The sequence below is a fragment of the Eumetopias jubatus genome, unplaced genomic scaffold (assembly GCF_037043125.1).
Source record: "Eumetopias jubatus isolate StellerSeaLion01/CBP00866 unplaced genomic scaffold, mEumJub1_p1.0 scaffold_10, whole genome shotgun sequence".
Taxonomy (NCBI): Eukaryota; Metazoa; Chordata; class Mammalia; order Carnivora; family Otariidae; genus Eumetopias; species Eumetopias jubatus.
The window spans coordinates 115,089,358-115,113,471 of record NW_028274816.1 but is presented as its reverse complement, the minus strand read 5'-3'; the positions used below and the strand labels follow the sequence as shown (position 1 = coordinate 115,113,471).

General features: G+C 53.4%; 1 protein-coding gene across 3 annotated transcripts; it reads left to right on the top strand.

Moving 5' to 3' along the window:
• The first annotated feature begins 723 nt into the window (after positions 1–723).
• Positions 724–23,730, top strand: SEPTIN4 (septin 4). 3 transcript variants are annotated; one of them, XM_088028344.1, is made up of 14 exons: positions 724–2,314; positions 2,962–3,006; positions 4,386–4,393; positions 17,436–17,729; positions 18,171–18,264; positions 18,738–18,824; positions 19,328–19,451; positions 21,888–22,022; positions 22,137–22,254; positions 22,344–22,445; positions 22,633–22,729; positions 22,818–22,980; positions 23,145–23,244; positions 23,512–23,730. In XM_088028344.1, the coding sequence occupies exons 1-14, from the start codon at positions 724–726 to the stop codon at positions 23,569–23,571; spliced, it is 3,018 nt and encodes a 1,005-aa protein (XP_087884470.1). In that variant the 3' UTR covers positions 23,572–23,730. The 3 variants fall into 3 exon arrangements, with proteins under 3 accessions (XP_087884470.1, XP_087884469.1, XP_027965174.1); XM_088028343.1 differs by lacking the exon at positions 4,386–4,393 and having other exon boundaries at positions 2,962–3,007; positions 17,429–17,729; XM_028109373.2 differs by lacking the exons at positions 724–2,314; positions 2,962–3,006; positions 4,386–4,393; positions 17,436–17,729 and adding an exon at positions 12,385–12,498.
• Positions 23,731–24,114: the final 384 nt, after the last annotated feature.

Sequence of the window (24,114 nt, the reverse complement as noted above, 5' to 3'; positions counted from 1 at the left end):
ACTCCTGGGCCAAGAATGTGAGAATTTATGATTTGAGCAATCTGGATTTTTAGCCCTGGGTCAACCAAACTACCTCTGACACCTAGAAAAGCCTGGAGCTCTATTTTTTTTACTTCCATACAGTGCAGTTCCAAACTAAATTGGGACAACTTTGTACTTGCATCTTACTAAAACTGGGACTAACACAGAGTGATTGAGTTGAGTAGGCCTGCCTTAGTAGGATAATCAGGCTGATTCCTTCTCTGGATGAGTCTGGGAATTCCTAGAATCTGGGGAGAATAAGGGAGAGTCCAGAGCCTTCTCTGTGTACTAGGAAAATCTGGGTTTGCTAAGAACTTGGCCAAAGACTTGGTGGTGTTAACTCCAAAGACAAATCCTCAGTTTCCTTGCAGTTACTGCTTGAGATTCTCTGAAGGATTGTTGCTGAAGGGACATTTGGTTGGCTCAGTCGGTAGACCACGCGACTCTTGATCTCAAGGTCATGATTTCTAACCCCACATCGGGCACAGAATCTACTTAAAAACAAATTGTGGCTGTATGCCAGGATGTTTAGTAGGAAGCTCCTTCCTTTATGACATCACCAGGCGGGTAGCTAAGGGGACTATTTGAGACACTCTTAGAATAACAGCTACTTTTGTGGGAGTGCAAGAACAGCAGCATTTAAAACTGAGGGTAAATTTCCAGACTTCATTAAGACCCTCAATACAAGCCAGCCAGTAAAATATGGGATCTACCCATAGGAGCTCAGTATATCGGATGGTCAAGACTAATAAAACTGGGTCCAAGGTAGCAGTTTCAGCACCAAAAGGGTCTGAGGATACTAACACAACTCTTCAGCGGGTACCAGGGTACATTCTTGCCTCGAGCTCACGAAGTGCTGCAGCCCCCAAAAGCCCTTCGCCACATCGAAAATCAGAAGCTGGGCATCTCACCACTCTCTATTCAACATCAGACTATGCTCAATCTAGCTCCCCCCAGTTAGGGCCCGGCCTTGCTGGAACACCCGTCCCTCGAGGAAATGAGACTCAATCAAAGTCAGAAACATACCGTCATCACTCTCTTCATCGAAAGAGCCAGCAGAGTCAGGTAGCTTCCCATGCTGTCCAGATGCAGCGGAACGTTAGTCCATCCAAAGAGGAATCAACACGAAGAGGCGATGAGAGCAAGCCAGGGCGTGACATGAGTAATCGCTACTCACTAATCCCAGATGCCAAATCCTCTCGCCGGTTGAGTTTTGTAGACCAGAAGGATAACTTACAGATCTTACAAGAAGAAGACCCACCCTCCAAGGTCCAGTACCCACAAGGGGTCAGAGTTCCCCGTAGGACTTTAGTTTGCCCAAAGGATGAAGCAGTCCAAACTGAGCCCATCCGAAAGGGTTTGACTGCTACTGAGATCAGATCTTCAAGGATACCCTCTAGCCCAGAACATAGCAGTGGCCGTGTCAATGCAGACTCTCGGACAGCCCAGAGAAGGATCCCCGGCCAAGAGTTTGAAATGAATCGTCTCAGCTCAATCTTTACAGAACCCAAGACTTTGCATAGGAATATGAACATGGAATCATCCCTCAGACTATCTGTCCTTAAGGATTTGGATGGTGGACACCGAGTTTCTATACGTCCAGATCCTGAGTCTATCCGCAAGCATTCTGTCTATGCTGACATCAAGCCCTCCCCAAAGGTCTTAATATCATCAGAAGTAGAGTCCAACCTGAGGTCCTCAACCAGAGGAGACAGTGAGGTTGGCCGCAGGGTCACCATCTCCCCAGAGGGACAGTTACTACACTCAGCATCCCGGGTGACATCTCCAGCTGTGTCTGAGAACCCCCCAAAACCAGTGTTTGTCGCTCCAGAGCACAGCTATAAGCAGCACACCCAAAGGCCTTCAGAAAGCCTCTGCATGTCCCCCAGACCCTCCCGAAAGCCCTCTGTCCAAGGAGAACTGGAACTGTCCCCTCGGCCCTTACCCCCTCGGTCCTTACCTAGGTATGGGCCTGATTCCTCATGGTGGACCTTACTCAATCCTGAAGGTGAAACACCCCAAAGCCGGCCGACAACACCTGATTTTGAGTCTAAGTCCCCTCCTCCCCCAGATCCTTTATTATCCTTTTTTGAAATGGACTCAACTCCTTTCTGTGAGGAAATGATGTTCCAGAGAGAGAAGGCAAGTCCATCACCACCACTACCAGCAGCAACACCACCACCACTAGCATTACCAAAGGAGTCTCCAAACCGGGCACCATTGAGCAAAGTGCCACAGGCCCTCAAGTGCTCCTCCAAACAAGCCAGTCAAAGGTTTAGTGCTTTCTTCTTGGGTATGTGAAGAAGCAGACTGCCCAGGTGCAGTCCCGATTTAGTGAGGTGGGACATTGGGATGGGCAGGAAAGACCCCTTCTTCAATCTGGGCCTCAGAGCTGCCCTCCCGCCAGTGCTAAAGCTAGTCCCATCCTTGAGCCCATTGCTCCATTCCTTCCCTGCCAGCTTCTCTGCGCTCCAAGCTAATGACATCTGTGACGATGCTTGGGCCAGCATCAGGCATTGACTCTTCCAGGCAACCCTGCTTAACCTTTCAATGGAAGGTAGTAGAGAGTGGTTTGCAGGGTGGGAAGTGCTTCCCAAGAATGGAGATGAAGAACTGAGCTGGGTGAGGGCTGGTAAGGACTAGTAAAGAAGATAAGGTTCTCAGGCAAAAATTCTGACAACAAAATGGAGAAAGTGGGGCATAGATATGCTAGGACCCAGACTTCAAAGAGGGGAAAGGCATTAATAGTGGCACAAAGAGGGTGGAGAAAAGGGAGGGGGGAGTTTAGTCCTAGTCTGCAGGGGCTTCTTGGAGAGAATCAAGGGCTGAGGGCACCTTTGCGGGGAGAAATGTGGAGCTAGAAAGGGAGATGTTAAGTAGTGGGGGGAGGGAGGTACATCCCACAGAGTGAAAAAAAGCAACAATCTCTGTTACTTTCAGATGTCTCTGAGGAAATGTACAATCGTGTCATCTGGTGGCTAAAAGGTCTGTGCTTTTCCCTCCTATGGATCCATTGTAGGGGTCTGGGAGGCAGGAGGACAGGTGGGAGGGTGACCTCTATGTATCTATAGAGCTAGGTCTATTAGGACCGATCATACTGGGGGTTTGACTTAAAGGAGCAGGGGAACTTCTTATCTTGTCTATAATTCCACCATTAGAGTCATTCCTTTGGGAATTGGAACCTTTTTCATTTTCGAGGGCCTCCTTTCAATGGGAAGTAGTCACTTCTGGAATGGAAAACAATTTAAGCCCATACCTTTCAGTTTAGCTGGACTTACTTCTCATGTGATTTTTTAAAAAACCAAAAAACAAGTCACTAAGACAAACTACCTGTTTCACAGTCTTCCTCAGGGCTAACCCCACACTAATGCAGGTTGATGGGTCTCCTCTTGTGTCTCTCTGGTTCTTCAGAACTCTCCTCAAGCCCCCATAGCTAGACCTGGGAGGCATTGGCTGCTACCCAGCAGGATCTCCAGGGATGTCAGGCCTCTACCTTGTGGCCATCAGTGGGTCCTATAGCCAACTCTAGAATCCTTTTTAATTTTTTTTAAGATTTTGTTTTTAAGTAATCTCTACACCCAACATGGAGCTCAAACTCACAACTCTGAGACCAAGAGTCACATGCTCTACCAACTTAGCCAGCCAGCTCTAGAATGCTTAAGAGAAGTGTCCTCAGATACCTGCCTCCCACTTTGTTCCCTTGACCTCTCTGGTGGGAGGGAAGGTGGGGACCAACCCTCATTTAGTGAATCTTAGTAGCAAGGAGTTCCTGCTTTGAATGTTGTAGCCCAAGATATGCTTTAGTCTGCGAGCATGAGGGAGGCCAGGGCTCTGGATGAGGAAGTTCCTGGGGAGGAGAGAGCCCTGGGAATGCAGTCCAGTCCCACCCAGCATAAGCTCTCTGAGTGATGGGCAGCAAAGAGCAGAGAAGGGCATCCCTGCCCTTCAGAGGGAGCAAAGCTCTATAAAGTTGAGGTTTAGTAGAGCATGGACTCTGGAGTTATAGTATTGGGTTTGAGCCCTGTCTATTTTCTAACGGTGACCTTGGGTAAGTTATTTTATCGTTCCAATCATTAGTTTCCCTATTAATGAGAACAATTGCAACCTCTTAGGGTCCTTATAAGGACTGACCAAGCTACTACATGTACAGCACTCAGCATGGGGCCTGGCAACAGTGAGCCCTCAGTAAATGCTAGCTGTTGCTATTTGGGCCACTTGCACTAGGAAGGAAGCTGGGCCAGATTATGCCCAAGTCCACTGAACATCTTTAGTAAAATTCTCTTTTTCCCCTCCTGTTGGTACTCTCTGAATTCCATTTGCTGCCCCCCTGGGAATGCCCGACTCCTACTTCTCCATTATGACAGATGAGGAGGTAAGAATACCCCTGGGAAGTTACTTCCATTCTTTCTGTGCTCCCCCTTATCCAAGTCCCTCTCTTAACCTCTCATGGAAATAGGAATGGAGGGAGACAGACAGAACTGCTCCCTGTGGTTGGGCAGGTTGTTCACTGCACAAGGGCACCTAACGGGGCAAGTGGGGACTGAAATCTAGCCTGCGTTCCACTTGCCACGCTGTGCACCTGTGGGGCTGCATCTCCCCAGAGGGAGATTTGCACGAAGGCCCTATATGAGCTAGTTGAAGCCCTGGAGAGATGAGAAATCCTGCCAAGTGCTCTGTGGGAAGGCTGTCTGGGAAGCCATACATTGGATCAGTCTCCACTTGGCTCTCCTCTCTCCAGCCTAGGGCACTCCAGAAAGGGAACACTTTTCTGGGTTACACACTATTTGAGTCCTCAACTTGGAAAGGCACAAGGTAAACTCTGCTCTCGGCAGCCCTGTGTCCTGAATTTGGCAAAGAGTGTCCTGATTTCATAGTGCATTGTTCCTCTAAGTACTTTAGTTCTTCTTGGCCCATGTTTGATAAGATAGTCTGAGCTTTTCCTGCCTCCATTCTTTCTCGGCCCTATCTCTTCCTTACCCAAAGCCTAGCATGGCTTTTAATGGGCCCCATCCATGCGCTAGCCCAGGATGGACAGTTAATTACAGATGGAAAACAAACAAGGAAGGTGGGGCAGGACAGCCTGAGGTCAGATAAGGAAACAGCTGAAGGCGGGGCGGGGCAGGGGGTGCCAGAAATGTGGCTGCCACCCTCTCTGCCGTGGCTTCCTATTCAGCCCCATGCTCTGAGCTCCACTGCGGGTGGGAACAGCCACTTCTAGAGGATACCTCTAAGCAAGACTCTGAATCCATTCTCCCTCTTCCCCTCTATCCCTTCCTTCCACAAACAGCTTTATTCAGATGCCTAGCGCTCTGCTAGGCACTCCTTGTCGGGGGAAGCATTGAAGCCTCAGAGCACACACATTCTTTGGCCATGAGAAGCTTACCATCTGGTTGGGGAGATAAGACATGGACAGGAAACATTTAAACAACAATATGAAATGGTTTGCGCTCAAATGTCCAAATAAATGCAGCAGACTGAATATGTGCTCTTGCAGGATCTTAGGGGAAAGGGAGTCATCAGGGGATATGTGTGTGTGGTGTGGGGGGGTCAAGTTACACCCTTCTATCTTAGTAGCTAGCCTCTCACTCACTCCTTTGATGCACTTACATACCTTTGGGAAGGGGTTAGTGTTTTCCCTCAGTCAGGATATGATGGTTTTGACTGAGCAAGTTCCTCCCTGTTCTCCCCCACCTTCACCCCCTTTCTTGGTGCGTCTTGTTTTAGTTTAGGGAGTCAAAAGCCTTGGCAGCAGGACGGCTCTTTCCCAAAATAGCTCTTATCCTGTCTCGATAATTGCAGCTCTCCAGCCCTGTTCAACAGCAGGGCTGCTCCCCAGAAGCTGGGAAGAGAAGCTGGGGAGAGACTAGCTGGGCCTGCCAGTCTTCCCTGGCTCTTTGGAAGTGGGGTGGCATGGAGAAGGGCCAGGGACTCCTCACAAAGCGTGAGAGTGCTAGGCCTTCCCCAGTCTGTCTTCCACGCTGCATGGCCCACAGGCTATCCCACAATAGAGAATCTGTGGTGCCTGTGTCCAAGGCCTCTGGTTCTTCTGATCTGGGAATGGTTGACTGTAGAGTCTGTTCCAGATTCCTTTCCTGGCAGGAATTCTCTGGTGGCCAGCCACAGCTCCTGCCTTGAGGACGGCAGCATGTTTGTTGTTGAGCTTCACAAGCCCTTCTGGGTCCATAGCTGGGGACAGAGCCTGATTCTACCATTTCTCTCTTAAGTGTCAGTCTCCTCCCAAGTGGCTCCTCAAGGCCCTTTTGTCTAAGGAGCAGGGCTTACAGATGCTTCTCATCCTTGGATTGGTACATTAGGGGCTGGAATCTCCCCAGAGAAGGTTATGCTGGACTGAGGGAAGCATTCCTAATGGTTTTGTTTTTGGTATCAGAACTAGCAGAAGCTCAACAGGAAGGTCCCCTATGGGGTCAGCTGGGGCTGTCTTCTCACACAGCCCCGGGGAATTCCTTGGAATAAAGCAGCTCTTGATGGGAAGGGCTGCAACGCCCCTGATGGATGGGGCTGCCTTGGCCCCAAGATCTTGTCCTCAAGGCACCTAACCTACTTGCCCTTGAAAATGACTTTTCAGGCTGTCAGCAGAAAAGGTGGTTTACTCCCTTCTATCTCTATCAATTATGCAAGAAACTAACTCTGGAAAGCAGGCCAGGAACCAGGGGAGGCCATCTCAGTGATACCTAAGGCAGACTTTGGTGTCTTTAAAGTGACATGTCATTTGGCCCCTGGGGATGGTATGGCCAGCCTTCTGTTGGCTCTTCAGGCTTGGGGAAGTTTTGCTCAGGTAGACTTCCTCAACAGAAAAATCCAGAGTCTAGGAGGAATGCAGGGATGCTCTGAGTTCATGGGGATGTTAACAGAATCCCAGGAGGTGGGCTGTCTGAAAGGAACCCTTGAACCCTCTTTCCCACTGCCCTCATTTTCTTTTGCTTTGTACAGAGGCTTGTAGCTGAGAAGAGAGGGCATTGAAAGAATGGAGCAGAGCTGCTGAAAATGGGGCAGGGCACCTCGGGGGGCTTTTCATAGCAGCCTGACCCCTGCCACCCAGCTGCTTTTCCTGTGAGATGGTGCCTTGTTCATTTCCAGCTACCATGGGCAGCGAAGTCCAGAGCTGGATGGGAGGCTGGTAACCTCTCACCCACACTTGCTATTTTGGGGGACAAGCTAGGTTGACCAACTCATCAGGGTTTGCCTGGGATGTTCCTGGTTTAGCATCTTGTGTTCTGGGACCCCTACCAGTCCTGGGCAAACTAGGACAAATGGTGACCCTAGGACAGGCCAAGGTGAGTGTATGTCAGCAGGAGCCCCCAGAAACGCAGGGCAGGGGGATGACATCCTGCCTGCACTGGGAGACCTGAGCAGGTTGTCCCTCTGCTTATGAAATGGGGGCAGGAAAATCCTATGCCTCTCCCTTGGGCTTGATGGCAGAACTGAGACAAGAATCCCTTGTTTTTTTGTTCTTCTCAGAATGATCCCACGTGGGGAAGAATCTGCCACATGTTATTTAGGACTCTCTGGTGTATTTCCTGAAGCCCCTTGGTTCCCTCTTGGAACCCATCTCCGACATTGTATCTTGCTGTCAGAGTAGCTTGGTGGTGTTTGAGATGGTGGGTTTTTCAAGTAAGACGAGCAATAGCAGGCCTGGGTAGATGAGGGATCTTGGCTTCAGCGGGCAGGGAGCATCCTTGGGTGAGGAAGAAAATCTGTACCACAGAAGCCACTCTGACAGCTGCTCAGCCACAGGAAGGTTATCCTGAGTGACAGAAATGGCCGTGTCCCTTTCCCCTCCTCTGCTCAGCTGCCAAGAGGGCAGAGGCGAGTGACAGCTGCACCGTGGGGGCTGAAGGAACGCCTGGGGGAGGGGCACAGAATGTGAGGCAGTTCCTAAGAGAAGCTCAGGCTCTGGCCCTGAAGGTGGGAGGGCAGCACTGGCCAGTCACTTCCTCGGCACGCCCACCTCAGGCAAAGTCATTTCGCTCCGGGAGTCTCCACAATGGCTGCGCTTGGGAATTCGGTTCAGTAAGTCTGAAACCAAGACCCGCTTTCTAGAGACTGGAGCACTGTTTAGCTGGAGGGGCTGACTCTACAGTTGGTGGCAGTGTGGGCACTCTGATGTCATTTTAGTCTCAGGCTCTTCTTTCGTCCCTCGACACCCATTACACATGCACATTCCTCATTTTTTGGAGAGAAAGCATTGACGTTATGACAGCTGACAGTTGCTGATTTGGTGTTGATAATTTTCTCGTTAGCTGAGATAATAACCACCGCTCATTTTAGTGGCTACACCATTCTAAGCGTGTTACCTTAGTGAAGCTTTACAGCAACCTCGTGAGGTGGACTTTTTCTCCCGATTTCATGGATGGAGAAACTGAGGCTCAGAGCTGGCTCCTCAAAACCGAGAACCCTGCCCTAGGAATTCACACACGGTGTAGAAACCCTTCTTCCATAGCCACATCTTCCTGGAAAGTAACTTCTCAATATTTCAGCAGTACCTTCAGATATCACAGATTATGAAGGGAAAGGCTTTAGGGAGGGTAACATTTGTGTCTTTGCATGTGAACTATGAGGCTGGAAAGTGAGTATGAGCTGGTAAGCGGCCAGAATGAAGGGCAGATTCTGGGTCAGTGACGCCCAGAGCCTCAAGGCTTGTCTGTGCTCCAAAAATCAGAGTGGAAAACTGATCAATGAATCCTTTCAGTCAATTCATATTGATCAGACACCTCCTGGGGGCAGAGGCCTGGTCATCCAGGAAGACATTACATCACATGTTCACTGAATTGAAATGAGTAGAGGTTAAAATAGAAGACATATTCCCTGTCCTTGAGGGGCTGTGGTTAGTTTGGGAGAGATACGTATACAGATGGGTCACTTGAAAGGGTGTGGACATTGAAGAACAAAACAAAGTCCAGTGAAATGAGTTAGCAAAGCTTCTAGCGTAGAGGCACTTGGAGGGTGAAGTCCAGTTAGACACAAATTTTGACTCCATATGATGAAGACCTTTGGTAAATTACTGCCCAAAGAGTGAAGGGCGGTAGAGTCAGTGAGTTTTTAGCCATGGAAGGTATTCAAGAAGAAGCTGGGAGGTGAGGTGGGAGCCCTTGAAGGGGGTCACGCTCCTGTGCAGACTTAAGTCCCTTCCATCTCTCAGCTCCTGTCCCTGCCCTACTAGCAGAGACGGTGCTGGAAAGGCCCTCTGGCTGGCCTCTAGCCCTCTGCTGGCTCCAGAACTGCCCCTCACCATAGCCATACAGCAGGTGCCAGGAAACACAGTGCTCCCTGGCCTTGCCACTCACATTTCTGGCCTGCCCCAGGATCCTGGGACACTGGGGAACAGTAGGAGCAAGGCAGGGGCTTGGGGTATCTCGATTTCTCACCACAGACCTTTCTGGACAGACTGGCTAAGGTTTCCTTGAAAGACACAACCCAGTTCTAGCTCTTTGGCCCCACTAGGGCCCTCTATGTCATCAGTGACTCATCACCTCTGGGGGAAGGGAGGTACAATTAGTTCTTGTACCACTTAAGAGACACTCTGCTACCCAGAGGCAAGAGTGGCCTCTGCTAGTCATACAGATCTGAAATCCTGTGGAAATCACTATTTATTCTTGGCTTTTGAACCTGTGCCTTTAGCTTGGCCCACGTGCAGCATCCTGTTTAATTTGGTGCCCCACAACCTTCGCCCGTGGGTAGGCAGGAAAGATCCAATGGAGGGGGCCAGGAGTTTTTTCACACAGACCCCATCGGCCTGACCTAAGCAGAGGGAGCCCTGGCTAGCAGGCTGGAGGTGTGCGCTGATCTGAGTTTCTCAGGAGAGTCAGGCCTTGTGCCAAACAAAGTGTCCACTCCCCAGAGCCTTGGCCTGAATACCCCCACTCCAGCAGTGCCTGGGAAATTCTACTCTCATCAAGGATATCAATTCCTGGTGGGATATTGAATTTTAAGGAAGAGTCAGAGCTCCAGGAGCTGAGGGGCACTGAGGCAAGGTTGGCCAGGCCGCGTGCTAACTGGAGGTGGGCAGGAACACTCAGTGGTCAGGGACTCATACATGGGCTGCCATATCTTGGCCCTGCTTCTGCCCAGGTGTCAGGCTCTACCTGCACCGACCCAGAGCACAAGCGCTGGAGTTGTGGGGAGTCCAGTCCTATCTTTCAATGGAGAAACAGAGGCCTAGGGAGGGGAAGAGACATTCAGGCAGTGAGATGATCACCAAAGCTGGCATGGGGTCCTAAGCCTAGGCCAAGTTCTCTCAGAAACCCAGAGTGCGGCAGGGTTAGCACTCGAGGTTTTTGCGGGTGGGATGGCTCAAAGTCTGCCTTTAGCTTTTATTTTGCCCAGCATGCTTTCTGTCGGGCATCTGATAGAGTGATTACCAAGGCACTGTGAGCATCAAGACCTTAGGAGTCTTGGCTTAGAGATGAGTTCCACAGCCCCAGGCCTCTTCTAGGGGCTCACTTCCCTCAAACAAGCTGGCACCAATGTGCCTCAGGACACACAGGGCAGCAGGTGCCAGAGCAGAGCTGGGATTCCAGCCGCAGCTGAGGATGGGCTGGCCAAGCTGCTTTCTGAGATGTGTGTGTCTGCACTTGGACCACAGCCAGGCCTGGCGGTCGGGGCAGGGGTGGGGGAGGAGGGAACTTAAAATTGTGGAAAACAAGGCTTTGTGAGGGGGCCTGTCTTCCTTGACATAGGCTTTCTCCCCTTGGCCCAGCACCCCCAGCCCAGGCTGTGCAGAATGCCAGTGGAAGCACCCAAGAGGTAGTCTTATGAGTGCAGACATGAGTACTGGTGGCCTACGGCTAGTTCCCAACAGTGGGGCTTTGTGTAGCTGGAGTCTGATGTTCGGGTCTGACGGCAGCAGCTGCTTGTACTTCTGCCGTCTTCCAATAGCCATTGGTTTTTCTCTAAAGAAACTCGTTCATGCCTTTGTTTTCCTGAGTACAGCTTCAGATCTCTTGATCTAGCCCAGGCCTTTTCCAGGAACCTTTCTATACCTTCAGAGGTTCCCTCTTATCCGAGCCAAGCTGCTGGCCCCTATCCTAATTTAATCCCTTCATTTTCTGGTGTGGGAAATGAGGTCCAGAGAGGTAAAGTGAGTTGCCCAACGTCACCCAGCTAGGAAGTTTTCTCCTCAACTTGCTAGCTTATGAAAGCCCCTGATTTCTTTAAGCAATGGCACCCCCTCCTTCCATCCTTCAGCCCACCAGTGCCAAATATCCAATAACATCTCCGATAGCCACACCATGTTTTCTGAGCTGGTTCTCATCTGCATTCCTAGGCCCTTCTGCTAATTCTAACTTGATCCGAACCATGACCACTGGTCACAGATCAGACTGAAATAGGGTAGGCAGGCTCTGGCCCTTCTACCAAGAGAGAGAGCCATGTTGTGCATGGGCCTCAGTTTTGTCTAAATTGTATTCAGGCCAGTCAGCTTGCCCTGGGGGAAGGCTCTTGAGAGTCAGGGAGAGGCATGCTTCTGGAAACTTCCACAGAAGCCTGACCAGCTCAGACCTGTATTAGCTCAGGAAATCCCTACCAACTCCTCACCTTCTAAGCATCTACTTCTCCTTTGCTACTCTGACCCTTCTGAGCCTCTAATGCCTCTAAAGCTGCTGGGGCATCTGTCCCCACAGCATCGCACCTGCTTGCCCAGCATAGAACTGGCTCAGGCCTGGGCTGGGCCTCTCCCCAGGCCCTCCCACTATCCTCAGCCCCAGACAAGGCTCTACTGCCCCATAAAGGCCACGAGGCCTCTTCCCTTCCACCTTTCCAGCAGATGATCCCTGGATAATTTATGCAGCAAATCCTCTTTAATCTTTAATCTAGGGTCCTACAGGAAGGGAACCTCTTGTCTCTTCTCCATAGCTTGGGTAAAGGTATAGAACGTCCGACATTCTACCTTAGGAGGTGTGGAGTGGGAAGGGACAATCCGTTAACTTGGACATAAGCTGGGTTCATTTCCTGCAAACCTTTGGTAACTAATGGTTTCTCTTCCAACTCGTGGGGCAAACACCCTCTCCTTCCAAAAACATCTCCTGGGGATGCCAGGTGGGCCCTTCCTTTTTCCCTGGGGATTTGCTCAAGCCCCCACCGTGATGTGCTGCCTGAACAGGCCACTCTTAGGGGCTGAGTAAGGAAGAGCCAGGTGACCAGTGCAGCGCTGTCCTGAGCGCCTCTGGGCACTCTGCGCTTCCCGGGGTCTCGGTCTGCAAGGCCCACCCACCACCCGCCACCCGCCACCCGCCACCCACCGCGGGCCGCCAGCACCCTGCAGGCGCCGGCGATCTCAGAGGGCAGGCCCCGCCCCAGGGCCGGCTCGCCCCGCCCCCGCCCCAGGCCCCGCCCCCGGCCGGTCCGCACTCAGGGCGGCGGGCGGGGGCCGGCTGTCCGGCGAGGTCGGCTCGCAGCTCCGGCCGCGGGTCGCTCGGGCGCTGTCCAGGCGGAGCTGGCCCGGCCCGGGCTGCAGCCATGGTAAGGCGCGCGGGCGCGGGGCAGGGCCGGGGCGCGCAGGGCCCGCTGCTCCCGGCGGCTCCGCGGGCACTTGCGGCGCAGCAGCCCCGGCTGTGCGGGGCGGGAGGTGCTGTCTCCGGCTGCGGGCACAGGCGGGCTCTGCTGGTGGACATCTCTGTGTCGCCGCTTCCAAGTTTCTCCCTCTGATCTGAGCAGCGACGGAGCGGGCCGCGAGCCCCGGGATGCTGCCGGTGTTCTTGGACTGAGGGGTGGGGGGTGGGTCGGTGCTGAGCGGGGTGGGGGGGGCCGCCAGCAGAGACGCGCTTGTTGGCCTGGGGAGGGCGCGTCAGCGACAGGCGGAGGTGAGGGTCCCCCCCCTTGCCTGGGTCAACTCTTACCCGGCTGACCCCTCCTCACCCACCTACCCTGGGTTCAGGGGCCAGTACCAACTTCCTTTGGAAAACACACAGAGGAGGCCTACAAAGACCGCCTGCCTCCCCAGGAGGGATGGTGAGACGCTTGGGCCCTCCTTCCTGCAGCCTGGCACAGAGCAGCTTCCAGGCTCTTCCCACTGCGCACTCTGCCCGGGGACCCCTGAGAGAGGGAAGCCCAGCCCACCATCCTACCGGTGGGATTAGCTCTGTCCCTCTGCCTCTGAGACAGGAACCATGGGGAAGCTTCCTCCTGCTGCATCCTACACTCCCCCACTCCCAAACCAGGTCCCTCTGCAGCAGTGGGGGGTGGGGGAGCTCATTCCTGCCACCTGTCTGGAGGAGAAATAGTCACCCCGCCAGCCTCCTGGGGCCCCCAGGTGGGAAGTTTTGATGTCTGACTGTAAGGGTGCCAGCCCCCCGCCATCCCTGCCAGAGCCTGCAACAGACACAGTATGCGGGGGGTCAGGGCCTCCAGGCCCCATGCAAGCCTCTCCTCCCAGTTCGGAAGCCCCCCAGCCTTTGCCCTTGGCACTGGGAGGCGCAGGCTGTTACAGAAGGAGGAGATCTGTGACCAGCCTGTGGGGCAGGATGCTGGCTGTGGACAGCCTCCAGAAGGGAACTCCCTGGGCCCACTGGAATCAGAAGCTTCCAAGTCTGGAAAGGCCAACATTTTGGGCTTTTGTCTTTCAAGCTGTGTCCAGGCTGAGGCCCAAGCCTTGGCTAGGAAGTCTCGGTGACCTTGTGACCTTCCCTAGAGGGGGGTTCCTGGGAGAGGCCAAGTGGTGCTTGTCTTTATCCCTGCCCCGCTTCTCCCCACATGGGTACGGACACAGTGATTGTTCCAGTGATGGAAGCCTGGGGGAGCACTGACTGTCCCCAGTGCCAAGCCCAACAGGGACCAAGAGGGGCTTTTTCTGCCACACACTGAGTCCAGTTCAGCTGAGGTCTCCGTGCTTTCAGCTTGGCTGAAGCCACCCTGTTCCTCTCTAATTAAAGACACCCCACCACCACCAGAGTCCTCAGCTGTAGGCCCTTGAGGACCAGTTCTTCGGCTGACTGGTTCATGTCAAGCCAGACTCCTCTGGAAGGGTTATCTCTCTGAAAGGAGATCAGTTTCCCAGCTACTTTGGAGGTCAGTGGATACAGTGGGGAGAGCTCCCCAGCCCGGGAGACCAATGGGGTTTTAGTTTGCGAGGGAAAAGAATGACAGGCCAACATTATTAATAATCCTGTGACTTGAAATGTACCTTCTCTTCTCAGGTTCAGAACAGCTTGAGGTATCTCTCCCCAGCCTTCCTGGGAGGCAAGACAGGCCCATTCACAATTGGACATTAAGGCCCCGAAATTAAGATAATATTCAAAATCACAGAGGGTGTTTTTGGCCAACCCAGAAACACTGGTCTTCTGACTCCACGTGCACACTCCCAGCTAGGCCCCTCAGTCTGTCTCCCACCTAATTCACCGAACTCCTAGCTCTGAAGCCTCTGGGATACAGCCTCCCTCTGGCCCAAACTCATGCCCCTCAGAGACCCTGTGCTAGCAGCATCCCCACTGACTCTCTGGAAGCAGTGGGGTGATGGAAGTGATATAGGTCCCCATGAGTCACAGGTCAGGTATCCTAGGGTGTGGCTGGGACTCTGCAAGGAAATCCAGGGGCAGATTTCTGAAGACAGTGGGGTTCCCTGCTGGGAAAACAAAAAGGGACACTTGGGAAGAAAAGCAGGGCTCTTCCCATGAGAACATATTTCCAAGGGATTCTAAGACCTCCCACCCTACTTCAGCACTGCTTAGAGTTAAGGTGAAAGAGATTGGAGTCCTTTGGGAGTGGAGTCTCCTGGGTGGCTGCCCCCTTGTACTGATGGGCCAGGTCACCTTGGGGACAGCTCACCACCCTCTGGCAGGCCTCGGGGTCCCTGGGGGTTAATAGGAGAGGCCAGGTTGATCAAGAGCCTGTGCTGCAGACAGACTTGGGAGGCTGGTGCTGTGCCCACCAGGGTAGGCAGTGGGCAGGCGTCATGGGACCGCCAATCAGAGGAGGAGGGGACTGCAGAGAAACAAGAGTGATCCTGCTGCAGCTGAGCTGGCCTTGGAGGGTGGGAGCCAAGGGAAAGGCAGGAGGAGGGGGTGGGGAGCGACATTCCACAGGCTTTTTTGGCCCCTGACAAAGACAGGGGGGGTCAAAGAGAAAGGGAAAGGAGCAAGCCGGGAAGCTGGATTACAACAAGAGCATCGAGACCAGGCTGTTTCAGTGTGCGAGGAACTTTGCCTGGGAGATAAAATTAGACCTAGAGCTTGCCGACAGGGTGTCCGAAGCGTGGGACATGGACCGTTCACTGGGATGGCAAGGCAGTTCTGTCCCCGAGGACAGGACTGAAGCTGGGGTAAGGTGCTATTCTGGGAGGTGGGGGGGACCTGGCCTGTCTCCACCCCTGCCTTGATGGGGATTGGGGCTCAAAGTCAAAAAATGATTTGGTCACTGTGAGTGCTAGGGGTGGGGGAGGAGAGAGAGGAGGTGAAGACCCTAGTGTCCTGACTCCTTGTCTAGAGCCCCTGTAGGCCCCTCCCTATGAGCAGCCAAGACTGGCAGGGAACCCAGGAATGCTGGGTTCCTGGTGACTATTGGAAGACTGGGGATGGTAGGGGGCCCATCAGTGTCTTCCTTTCTCCCTTAACTGCTGCCCCTCTGCTCAGTGCCCTTGGGGAAACCAGGTGGAGCACAGTTTTCTCTCCTTCACCGAGACCAAGTGCTGGGTCACTGTGGGGTTATGCCAGAGGCAGGATTTCCTGGAATTCCCCAGCCTCTAGCTGCCAGAAAACAAGACCTGCTACACCCCTCCTCCCACCCCCAGCCCTATCCCTTCTCTGTTGCCGTATAATGAATTCTCCAAGCCGGGACACTGTGAGAGTGAAAAGGGGCACACTTAATCACTATGCTAGGACAACGAACAAACTAGGATGGACAGTTACTCCACTGGGACCCCACAAATATTATGGGTGAGAAAAGCCCGTTAGGCTTGTTTCAGGACAGCCTCTTTTGGTCACTAAGCCCCCACATGCTGGTTCCAGTTCCAGGCTAAAGGGCCTCTCTCCTTCCCTCTGTCCAGGTGGGCCCTGGAGACTGTGGCTACAAGCAGGTGTGGGGACGTGAGAGGAGACAGCCTAGAGGTAGTTCTTAGGGGACTTTTCCCTGCAACCTCTTGCTGTCTCAGTCCCTACCCTCTGGCATGAACCTGACAATGTGCCTGTCTGCCTCCCTCAGTTCTTCCCTACGGAAACTGGGGACCTGCAGAAGACTGTGGCCATCTTGTCTCCCCTCACCCGGGCCGGGACTCCACAGTGGTCTGGGATAGCCCCCACTGGCTTGGCCAATCCCCAGGGAGTGAGTCAGCCGCTGAAGTCGGCCCTTGTCCATTGTCTGGAGGTGGCATGTGGGTATTGTGAGGCAGAGCTGAGCCCAGCACTGCCAGGCACTCCACAAAGGGGGCTGGCTCCCAAAGGAGAGAGGAAGTTTTTGGGTCTAGAGTGGATGGCAGGAGTGGGGGGGAGCGGCCTCTCTTCCAAGTTGGAGATGGGGGGGAACAGGTCTCTACAGAGGAGCTGGCCATTCTTTGCCTACCACCCCTGTGGTTCAGGGGCTCAGGCCAGATCCCCTCCTGCACTGCTGGCTGGAGCTTACCCCAGGCAGAGGGGGTGAGAGACAACTGATGGGCACTTCCTCCCATTTGTTCCTCCCAGTTAGGGGCTGTCAGCAGCCTAGAGTCCTCCCATCTTCCTCACTGGGTCCCTCCTGGCTCCCTTCCACCCCGCGCTCAGCATCCACTGGCAGGTTTAACCCTCTGTCCTGGGCCTCGGCACAGGTTCCGGTGTGGCACGGTGTCTGGGTCAGAGGGGTCACATCAGCTGTGCTGAGCTCTTTGCAGTGAGCACCTCCAGCAGAGTCTGTCCCTCCATCCCAGAGCTTACTGACCTGCACTGATGGCAGGCACAGAGCCCCTGGCCAGCCCCTGATTTACCTGGGCCGGCAGCTCCCTGCACCCCACCCTACTTCCCTCCTGCCCCTGCCCCATTCTGACTGCCTGCACTCCCCTTGAATCCGGAACCACGTCCTCCTCTCAGCTCTCATGCCTCTATTGCTCCCCCTTATTCAGTCTGGCTTGCTGGCCGTTAGGGCAGGCCCTGGCCCCTGGCTTGGCCAGACCCCCAGCAAGGGCAGGGTGGTGAGCACGCTGTTGAGAGGGAGCACCAGGACTGGAGCTCCTCAGATCCCAACAGCAGTTGCGAGGACTTCGGGGGCTGCCTGGGGCTGCTCCTGGATCTTGGGGTCCCTCCTGGAGTCTCAGCTGGGGTGGGGCACAGGAGCAGGTGAGGGAGGGGGCTTCCTCTGCTTGGCTGCTAGTGCAGTTTCTTTCCCTTCTAACCACAAGCGCTTTCCTCTCTCTCCCTCTCACCTTCTCTGGTCTTCCTCCTTCATTCTCCCCTTCTGTGCCACCTACCTGCCCACCCCACCCCACCTCCAACCCCCAGATCAAGCACTTCCTGGAGGACACGGATGATGCAGGACTGAACAAGTTCGTGAAGGATTTCCCAGGAAGCGAGAACTGCCACCAACCAGAGGCCAAGACCTGGGGGTCCAGGCCTCAAGTCCTGGAGCCAAGGCCCCAGGCGCCGGACCTCTACCAGGATGACCTGGATTTCAGACCCCCCTCCTGGCCCCAGGCCTCTGACAGCCAGCAGTACTGCTCCGCCTCGGCCCCTCTCAGCCCCTCAGCCCGGCCCCGCAGCCCCTGGGGCAAGCTTGATCCCTATGACTCCTCTGAGGTAGAGCCTCCAGCCCTGCCTTGGCTTTTCAGAGGGCTGGTGCAGGAAGACCCAGGGAGGGAGCAGAGAGATCCCGAATGTATGTGTGTGTATGTGCGCGTGTGTGTGCATAGGTGTGCGCACACGCACGTGTGCATGATGAGCTGGGGCCTCTCTGTCCTGTGTCAGCCCTGGCTCCGTGGTGTTGACGCTCACGTGTGATGAGCTCGGGCCTCTCTGTCCTGTGTCAGCCCTGGCTCCGTGGTGTTGATGCTCATGTGCATTGGAAACTATTAGCAGGCCAGGAGCCTAGCTGGTGGCCCCAGAGGGGGCCTCGAAGGAGTCTGACAATGCTCCTCTAGGGCTGGGGCAGAGACCTAGGAGGGAGGGAGAAGGCTGGTGTTGGGTCCTGGGGCCCCTCCTGCCTCCCGCTCTGATGCACTCTGCCTTCCTGTCCATTAGGACGACAAGGAGTACGTGGGCTTTGCAACCCTCCCCAATCAAGTTCACCGGAAGTCCGTGAAGAAGGGCTTTGACTTTACCCTCATGGTGGCAGGTAGAGCAGGGGAAGGGCTGGGCTGGGTAGGGGTGTTGCAGGCCGGGATAGTATGTATGTGGGGAGGGGGTGTGGGTAAGGAAGGAAAAAGCAGCCAGTGGCTGTGCCTTTCGGCAAAATAACCAGGAGCCGTGGGTGGCCAAAAGTGTGTATGTGGGGGGCAGGGGGGTGTTGAAGTGGTACAAAGAACACTTGATCAACAGTTTTCTAATATTTGCCTTTTTCTGTGTGACCTTGGGCAACCTCTTATCCTCGCTGGGCCTCATTCAAATAAGAAGGCTGGACAAGCTGTTCTCGCTGATTCCTTCCAGCTCTAATGTGCTATGACCTTCCCAATGTCCCTTCCCAATGTGTCTCTTCCCAATTAGATAAGAAAACAGCTCCCTCCACACCTTGTTCTAGTGGGGTTGCCTCTTGGCCATAGCTCTTCTACATATCTTCTGATCATATCTTCTGTCCTCTCTCCCCGTCAGGAGAGTCTGGCCTGGGGAAATCCACTCTTGTCAATAGCCTCTTCCTCACTGATCTGTACCGGGACCGGAAACTCCTCAGTGCTGAAGGTAAGGAAAGGAGAGGGGTGTGAAGACAGGCATGCAGACTTCACTTGGGAAATCAAACCCATGCCAGAGCCTGGGGCCTGGGGCCTTCTCCAGCAGGCAGGAAACCATGGCTTCCTAGAGGGATTGACGGCATCTCTCCATAGGCCTATCTAGCCTGGCCGTCCACCAGCCAGCTCCCTAAAGATTTGGGTGCCGAAGCAGGGCAGGGACCAGAATCCTGCTCTCTGAGTGAGTCTCTGACCCCCAAAGGATTCCAGGAATCCAAGAAAAGAGCCGGGAGCAGAGAAGAGGCTGGGGCCAGAGCCAACAGCCACCGGCATTTCCTGTGTTGGGAAATGTGCTCCTTGCTGGTTCCCAGAGAACAGGCCCCCAGGCAGCCTGGGGTGGGAAGGGGGGCAGTGTGGATGAGGCAGTCTGGGCAGCAGAGCTGGTTGGGGTGGGTGGTTTGTCCTGACTGGGCAGGTCCTTGCCCTTGCCCTGGCCTCAGTTTCCCCCTTCTCCAGAGCGGATCATGCAAACGGTGGAGATCACTAAACACGCAGTGGACATAGAAGAGAAGGGTGTGAGGCTGCGGCTCACCATTGTGGACACACCGGGTTTTGGGGATGCAGTCAACAACACAGAGTGGTATGTCTGACCAAGCATGGCCCCAGCTGCCTGCTTCCCATTACACACACACACACGCACATGCACATACACACACACATAGGCACACTCACAGGCACAGACGTAACCAAAATTCTCAGGAGGAAAGTTTGTGGCCTTGAGCACGCCACCGCCCCTTACTAGGCAGCTGTCTCCTCCTGTGAAATGAGAGAGAAAGGGTTGGAATAGATGCTCTTTAATGTCTTTTCTGACTCCGACCTATACTTCTATAATGGGGGCGAAGATGCAAGATAAGAAAGCATCAAAAAAGCAAACCCATGTGAAAACATGTAGCACAGGGCCTGACATCTAGTGGTTGCTCAATAAACACCCCCCCCCTCCTTTTCTTTCACCAGCCACATTTTAGGTGCCATAAACCTCTTTTATTAAAGGGATGAGTGTGCCTTGAGGAAGGGGTGGAGGAGAAAGAAGAGGCGAAGGGGAGACAAATGGATTGAACTTTGTTTAAGCTCCAAGCACCCTCTAGGTTAGAAGAAAAGGTGGCTTTGCCACACATGCCATCATCCTTGGCTTTCTTTTTTCAGGAACTGGAAGGGATGCTTAGATAATGGCCAGACCCAAGTGAGTAGATGAGAAGCAGAATGAATGATGAAGACAGGAGAGGAGGTGGTGCCCTTGATGAAATCAGGCAAGGGGTGCTAAGATCACTAGACTGAGTTCAGACCTTGATTCAGCATTTAGTAATTGTTGTGGGCTTGAGCAAATGACTGCATTTCTGTTTCTTCAGCTGAAACATACCGGCCCTTACCACCTTGCCCAGCTGATCTGAAAATCACCCCGAATGATGCATGTGAATGTGCGTTAAAAACTAAAGAACTGTTTACATTACACTCATGGATTTTAAGATCATAATTGCAGCACCAGTGCTAAATAGAAGTGCGGGGCCCCTTGTTGAAAATGATGACGAATTTCAAGATGGCCACAGCAGAGAAGCAAACCAAGGGTGGGCCCTTCTGAGATCAGGGCCCTGCGTTGACTGCACAGGTGGACCTTCCAGAAAGCTGACCCTGGGTAATTGCCCCACAGACTCATCAGACCCTTACAGACCTTTCTGTGCTCTGGGTCCCCATGACATGCTTTATCATTACTGTATGTGATGTTTTGGCTTAGCACACGGATTCATCTTCAACTGCAGGGTCTTAGCCTCGAAGGGAGGGCCATTTCTTCTTATAGTCTTGCCCTGGCACTGTCCTGGCACATGGTATGTCATCTCCTGATGGAAATATTCCTGATGGATCGAGGTGGCCTCTGTGTCATCATCACTAGGTATATGTCTCAGCACCCGGGGCTTGCCGTGAAACTCTACCCCAACCAGCACCTGTTCCTACTGTAGCAAGTATCATCCCCTCCTTCAATCAGTCTACTTGCCTCCTCTTCCCTTTCCTAATAATAATAATTTCATTTGCTTGGCCTTTCACAGGCCATGCACCTGCACATACACTTATTTAGTCAACCAGCAGGAATTTATTGAGCATATACTAGGTGTCCAGCTAGTGCTGGGCATTTTAAGGGATACAGAACAAGTGTGAATCATCCTGGTCACTGAGAAGCTTATGGTCCTAGTAGGGGTGGGGGTGGGGGGTAGGGGGTGAGGGACAGCAGTTCACTCACATGTGTGTCAATCAACTCAAGTTAGTAAATAGGTCAAGCAGCGTAGCAGCAAGCACGCTGAGGAGCCGGAAGGTCAAGGGCTTGTGTGGGTAGAGAATTTGCTAGCCAAAATGATCTGGATTGTCTCTTAGCTGCTGTAGATTTAGTTCCTTCCTGTATGAAATGAAAGTGACGGTGCTTATATGTCCACCTATTAGGGCGCTGTCAGTGAGGATGAAGCTAAATAACAGAAGAGCAAAAGACTTGAAAATTGGAGTTCTTGAATGTGTATATATATATATATATATATAAAGGATTTCACTGTGTGGTGGAGAGAAGGGGAGAGCATTGTGTACACTGGAAGGAGTCTTCACGGAAGAGAGGGTTCTTAGCTATGGCCTTGAAGTATGGGGTGGGTTTAGAGAGGTGGAGGCGAGGGTAGAAGCACATGAACAAAGGTTTGGAGGCTGGACTATGAACCTGACTGTGAACGTGACCGAGGGCTTCCAGGTGGCATTCACCTGCAGGCATCTTATTCTTATTGGTTTGTTTGGTCACCTTGGTCTTTTCCTCTCCTCAAACTAGTATTTATTGAACTTTGCCTGTGTGCTTCGTCCGGTTTTCTAGTGGGACAGGCGAGATATACCCCTGTTGCCCCCAGGTACCTCCCTGAAGATGTGGGTGGGCAGCCAGGGAATAACAGAGCCTTGAAAATACTGTCCAGGGTGTGGGCTACTCTGTGGTCCCAGAACTCACAAGGCAGCCCCCACTCCCACAGTTTCTCTGCTTGTCTGTCCCCTGCTCCAGCTGGAAGCCTGTGGCAGAATACATCGACCAGCAGTTTGAGCAGTATTTCCGAGACGAGAGTGGCCTGAACCGCAAGAACATCCAAGACAACAGGGTGCACTGCTGCCTATACTTCATCTCACCCTTTGGCCACGGGTACGGTCCGAGCCTGAGGCTCCTGACCCCGCCAGGTGCTGCTGAGGGGGTGGGGCCGGCTGCGCCAGGGGCAGGGCTGCTGCGAGCCCGGGCTCACACATTCCTGTTCCCCAGGCTCCGGCCGCTGGATGTTGAATTCATGAAGGCCCTGCATCAGCGGGTCAACATTGTGCCTATCTTGGCCAAGGCGGACACGCTGACACCTCCTGAAGTGGAGCGCAAGAAACGCAAAGTGAGGGAAGCTGGTGGGGGGAGGGGAGCAGGTGGGCTTCTGGAAAGGATGGGGTCGTCAGAACTGTGGGCCCCTCATGTGTTTGCCAGATCCGAGAGGAGATTGAGCGCTTTGGAATCAAGGTCTATCAGTTCCCAGACTGTGACTCTGATGAGGACGAGGACTTCAAATTACAGGACCAAGCCCTAAAGGTGGGGCCACCCCAGGGCATCCCTTTTCCATCTTGTTTCTTTGGGGCAGAAGAGGGAAGCAGAATTCTTTTTAAGGGGTGGGAAAGGACCCTGGTTTCCTAGAGTGAAACAGAGAAAATAAAGATATAGGTGGAAAGGATCAGGTGAGAGTGGGGGGTATTGACAGGCCCCCTCCAACTTCTTCCAGGAAAGCATCCCATTTGCTGTAATTGGCAGCAACACTGTGGTAGAGGCCAGAGGGCGGCGAGTTCGGGGCCGGCTCTACCCCTGGGGCATCGTGGAAGGTAAAGCACTGAGCTTGTGACCAGGGCATCTCCTTGCCCTCAGCGGGTCTCCCCATGCTCCTGGCTGACCCCTAGCCTTGCTATGCAGTGGAAAACCCAGGACACTGCGACTTTGTGAAGCTGAGGACAATGCTGGTGCGTACTCACATGCAGGACCTGAAGGATGTGACGCGGGAGACACATTATGAGAACTACCGGGCACAGTGCATCCAGAGCATGACCCGCCTGGTGGTGAAAGAAAGGAATCGCAAGTATGGTCACAAGCCAGGACAGAGCTGGTGGGGGGCGGGGATCCCAAGCACAGCCTTGGGTGAGAGCAAGCCCTTCCTTTGTTCTTCTACAGGCCCTGGGCTCAGTCCAAGCAGGTGCTGGGGTCCCCCTAGCCTTACCAAGCCCCTTTTCCCCTTCCCCTCAGCAAACTGACTCGAGAGAGTGGTACCGACTTCCCCATCCCTGCTGTCCCACCAGGGACAGATCCAGAAACAGAGAGGCTGATCCGAGAGAAAGATGAGGAGGTGAGAGCAGTATGGGGTGGTAGGGATTGACAGCATGGAGGGTCCCTGCTTAATTATAAACCTCAGTATTTCTTGGTTTGGGAGTAGGAAGATCCCTGGCCCCGGTACCTATCTGGGTCCCGGACTGGTGGATTGATTGTTCTACCCAGGGTCTCCATCACACCTCTGGGCTACCATGGCCCTGGCTAAGGGATCAGAGCTTGCGGGCACTTCCTTAGCACTGTAGGACTCTAAAAGGCCCCATTTTGCTGTGTGTGCCTGTTCCAGCTGCGGCGGATGCAGGAGATGTTGCACAAAATCCAAAGACAAATGAAGGAGACCCATTAGCTGGCTTTCAATTCTGGATATTTAAATCTCCTCTTCGTCCTGCCCATGCCGGCCCCTCCCAGCACCAGCTCTGCTCAGGCCCCTGCAGCTACTGCCACTTCGCCTTACATCCCTGCTGCCTCCCCAGAGACTCAGAGGAAATAAAGTTTAACAAATCTATAGCTGCCTTCTGGTGTCGCTGTCTGTATCTTTACCACCTCCTGGAGACCAAGAAGATCCTAGGACCCACTTTTGAAAGGGTGCTGAAGGAGGGTGCTGGTTTCTGGCTTTTAGCAGGAAAGAGGGAGTAGGGGAAACTTTCCTCTCCTGTGACAGTGTTCAGTCTCTGCCTAGAATCCAACCTGGCCTCTCCTTCGTACTGACCACGTCTATCCCGCCTCTATTATCTGGGGCCTGTTGTACTGACCACATCTATCCTGCCTCTCTGATCTGGGGCCTGATCCTCTCTCCATCTTTTCCACATACAGTATTTTCAGTTCTATGGAAGCTTTGGATCTGGTATCTGCTCTTGGGAAAACATGGTATTACCTGCATGCAGCCTCC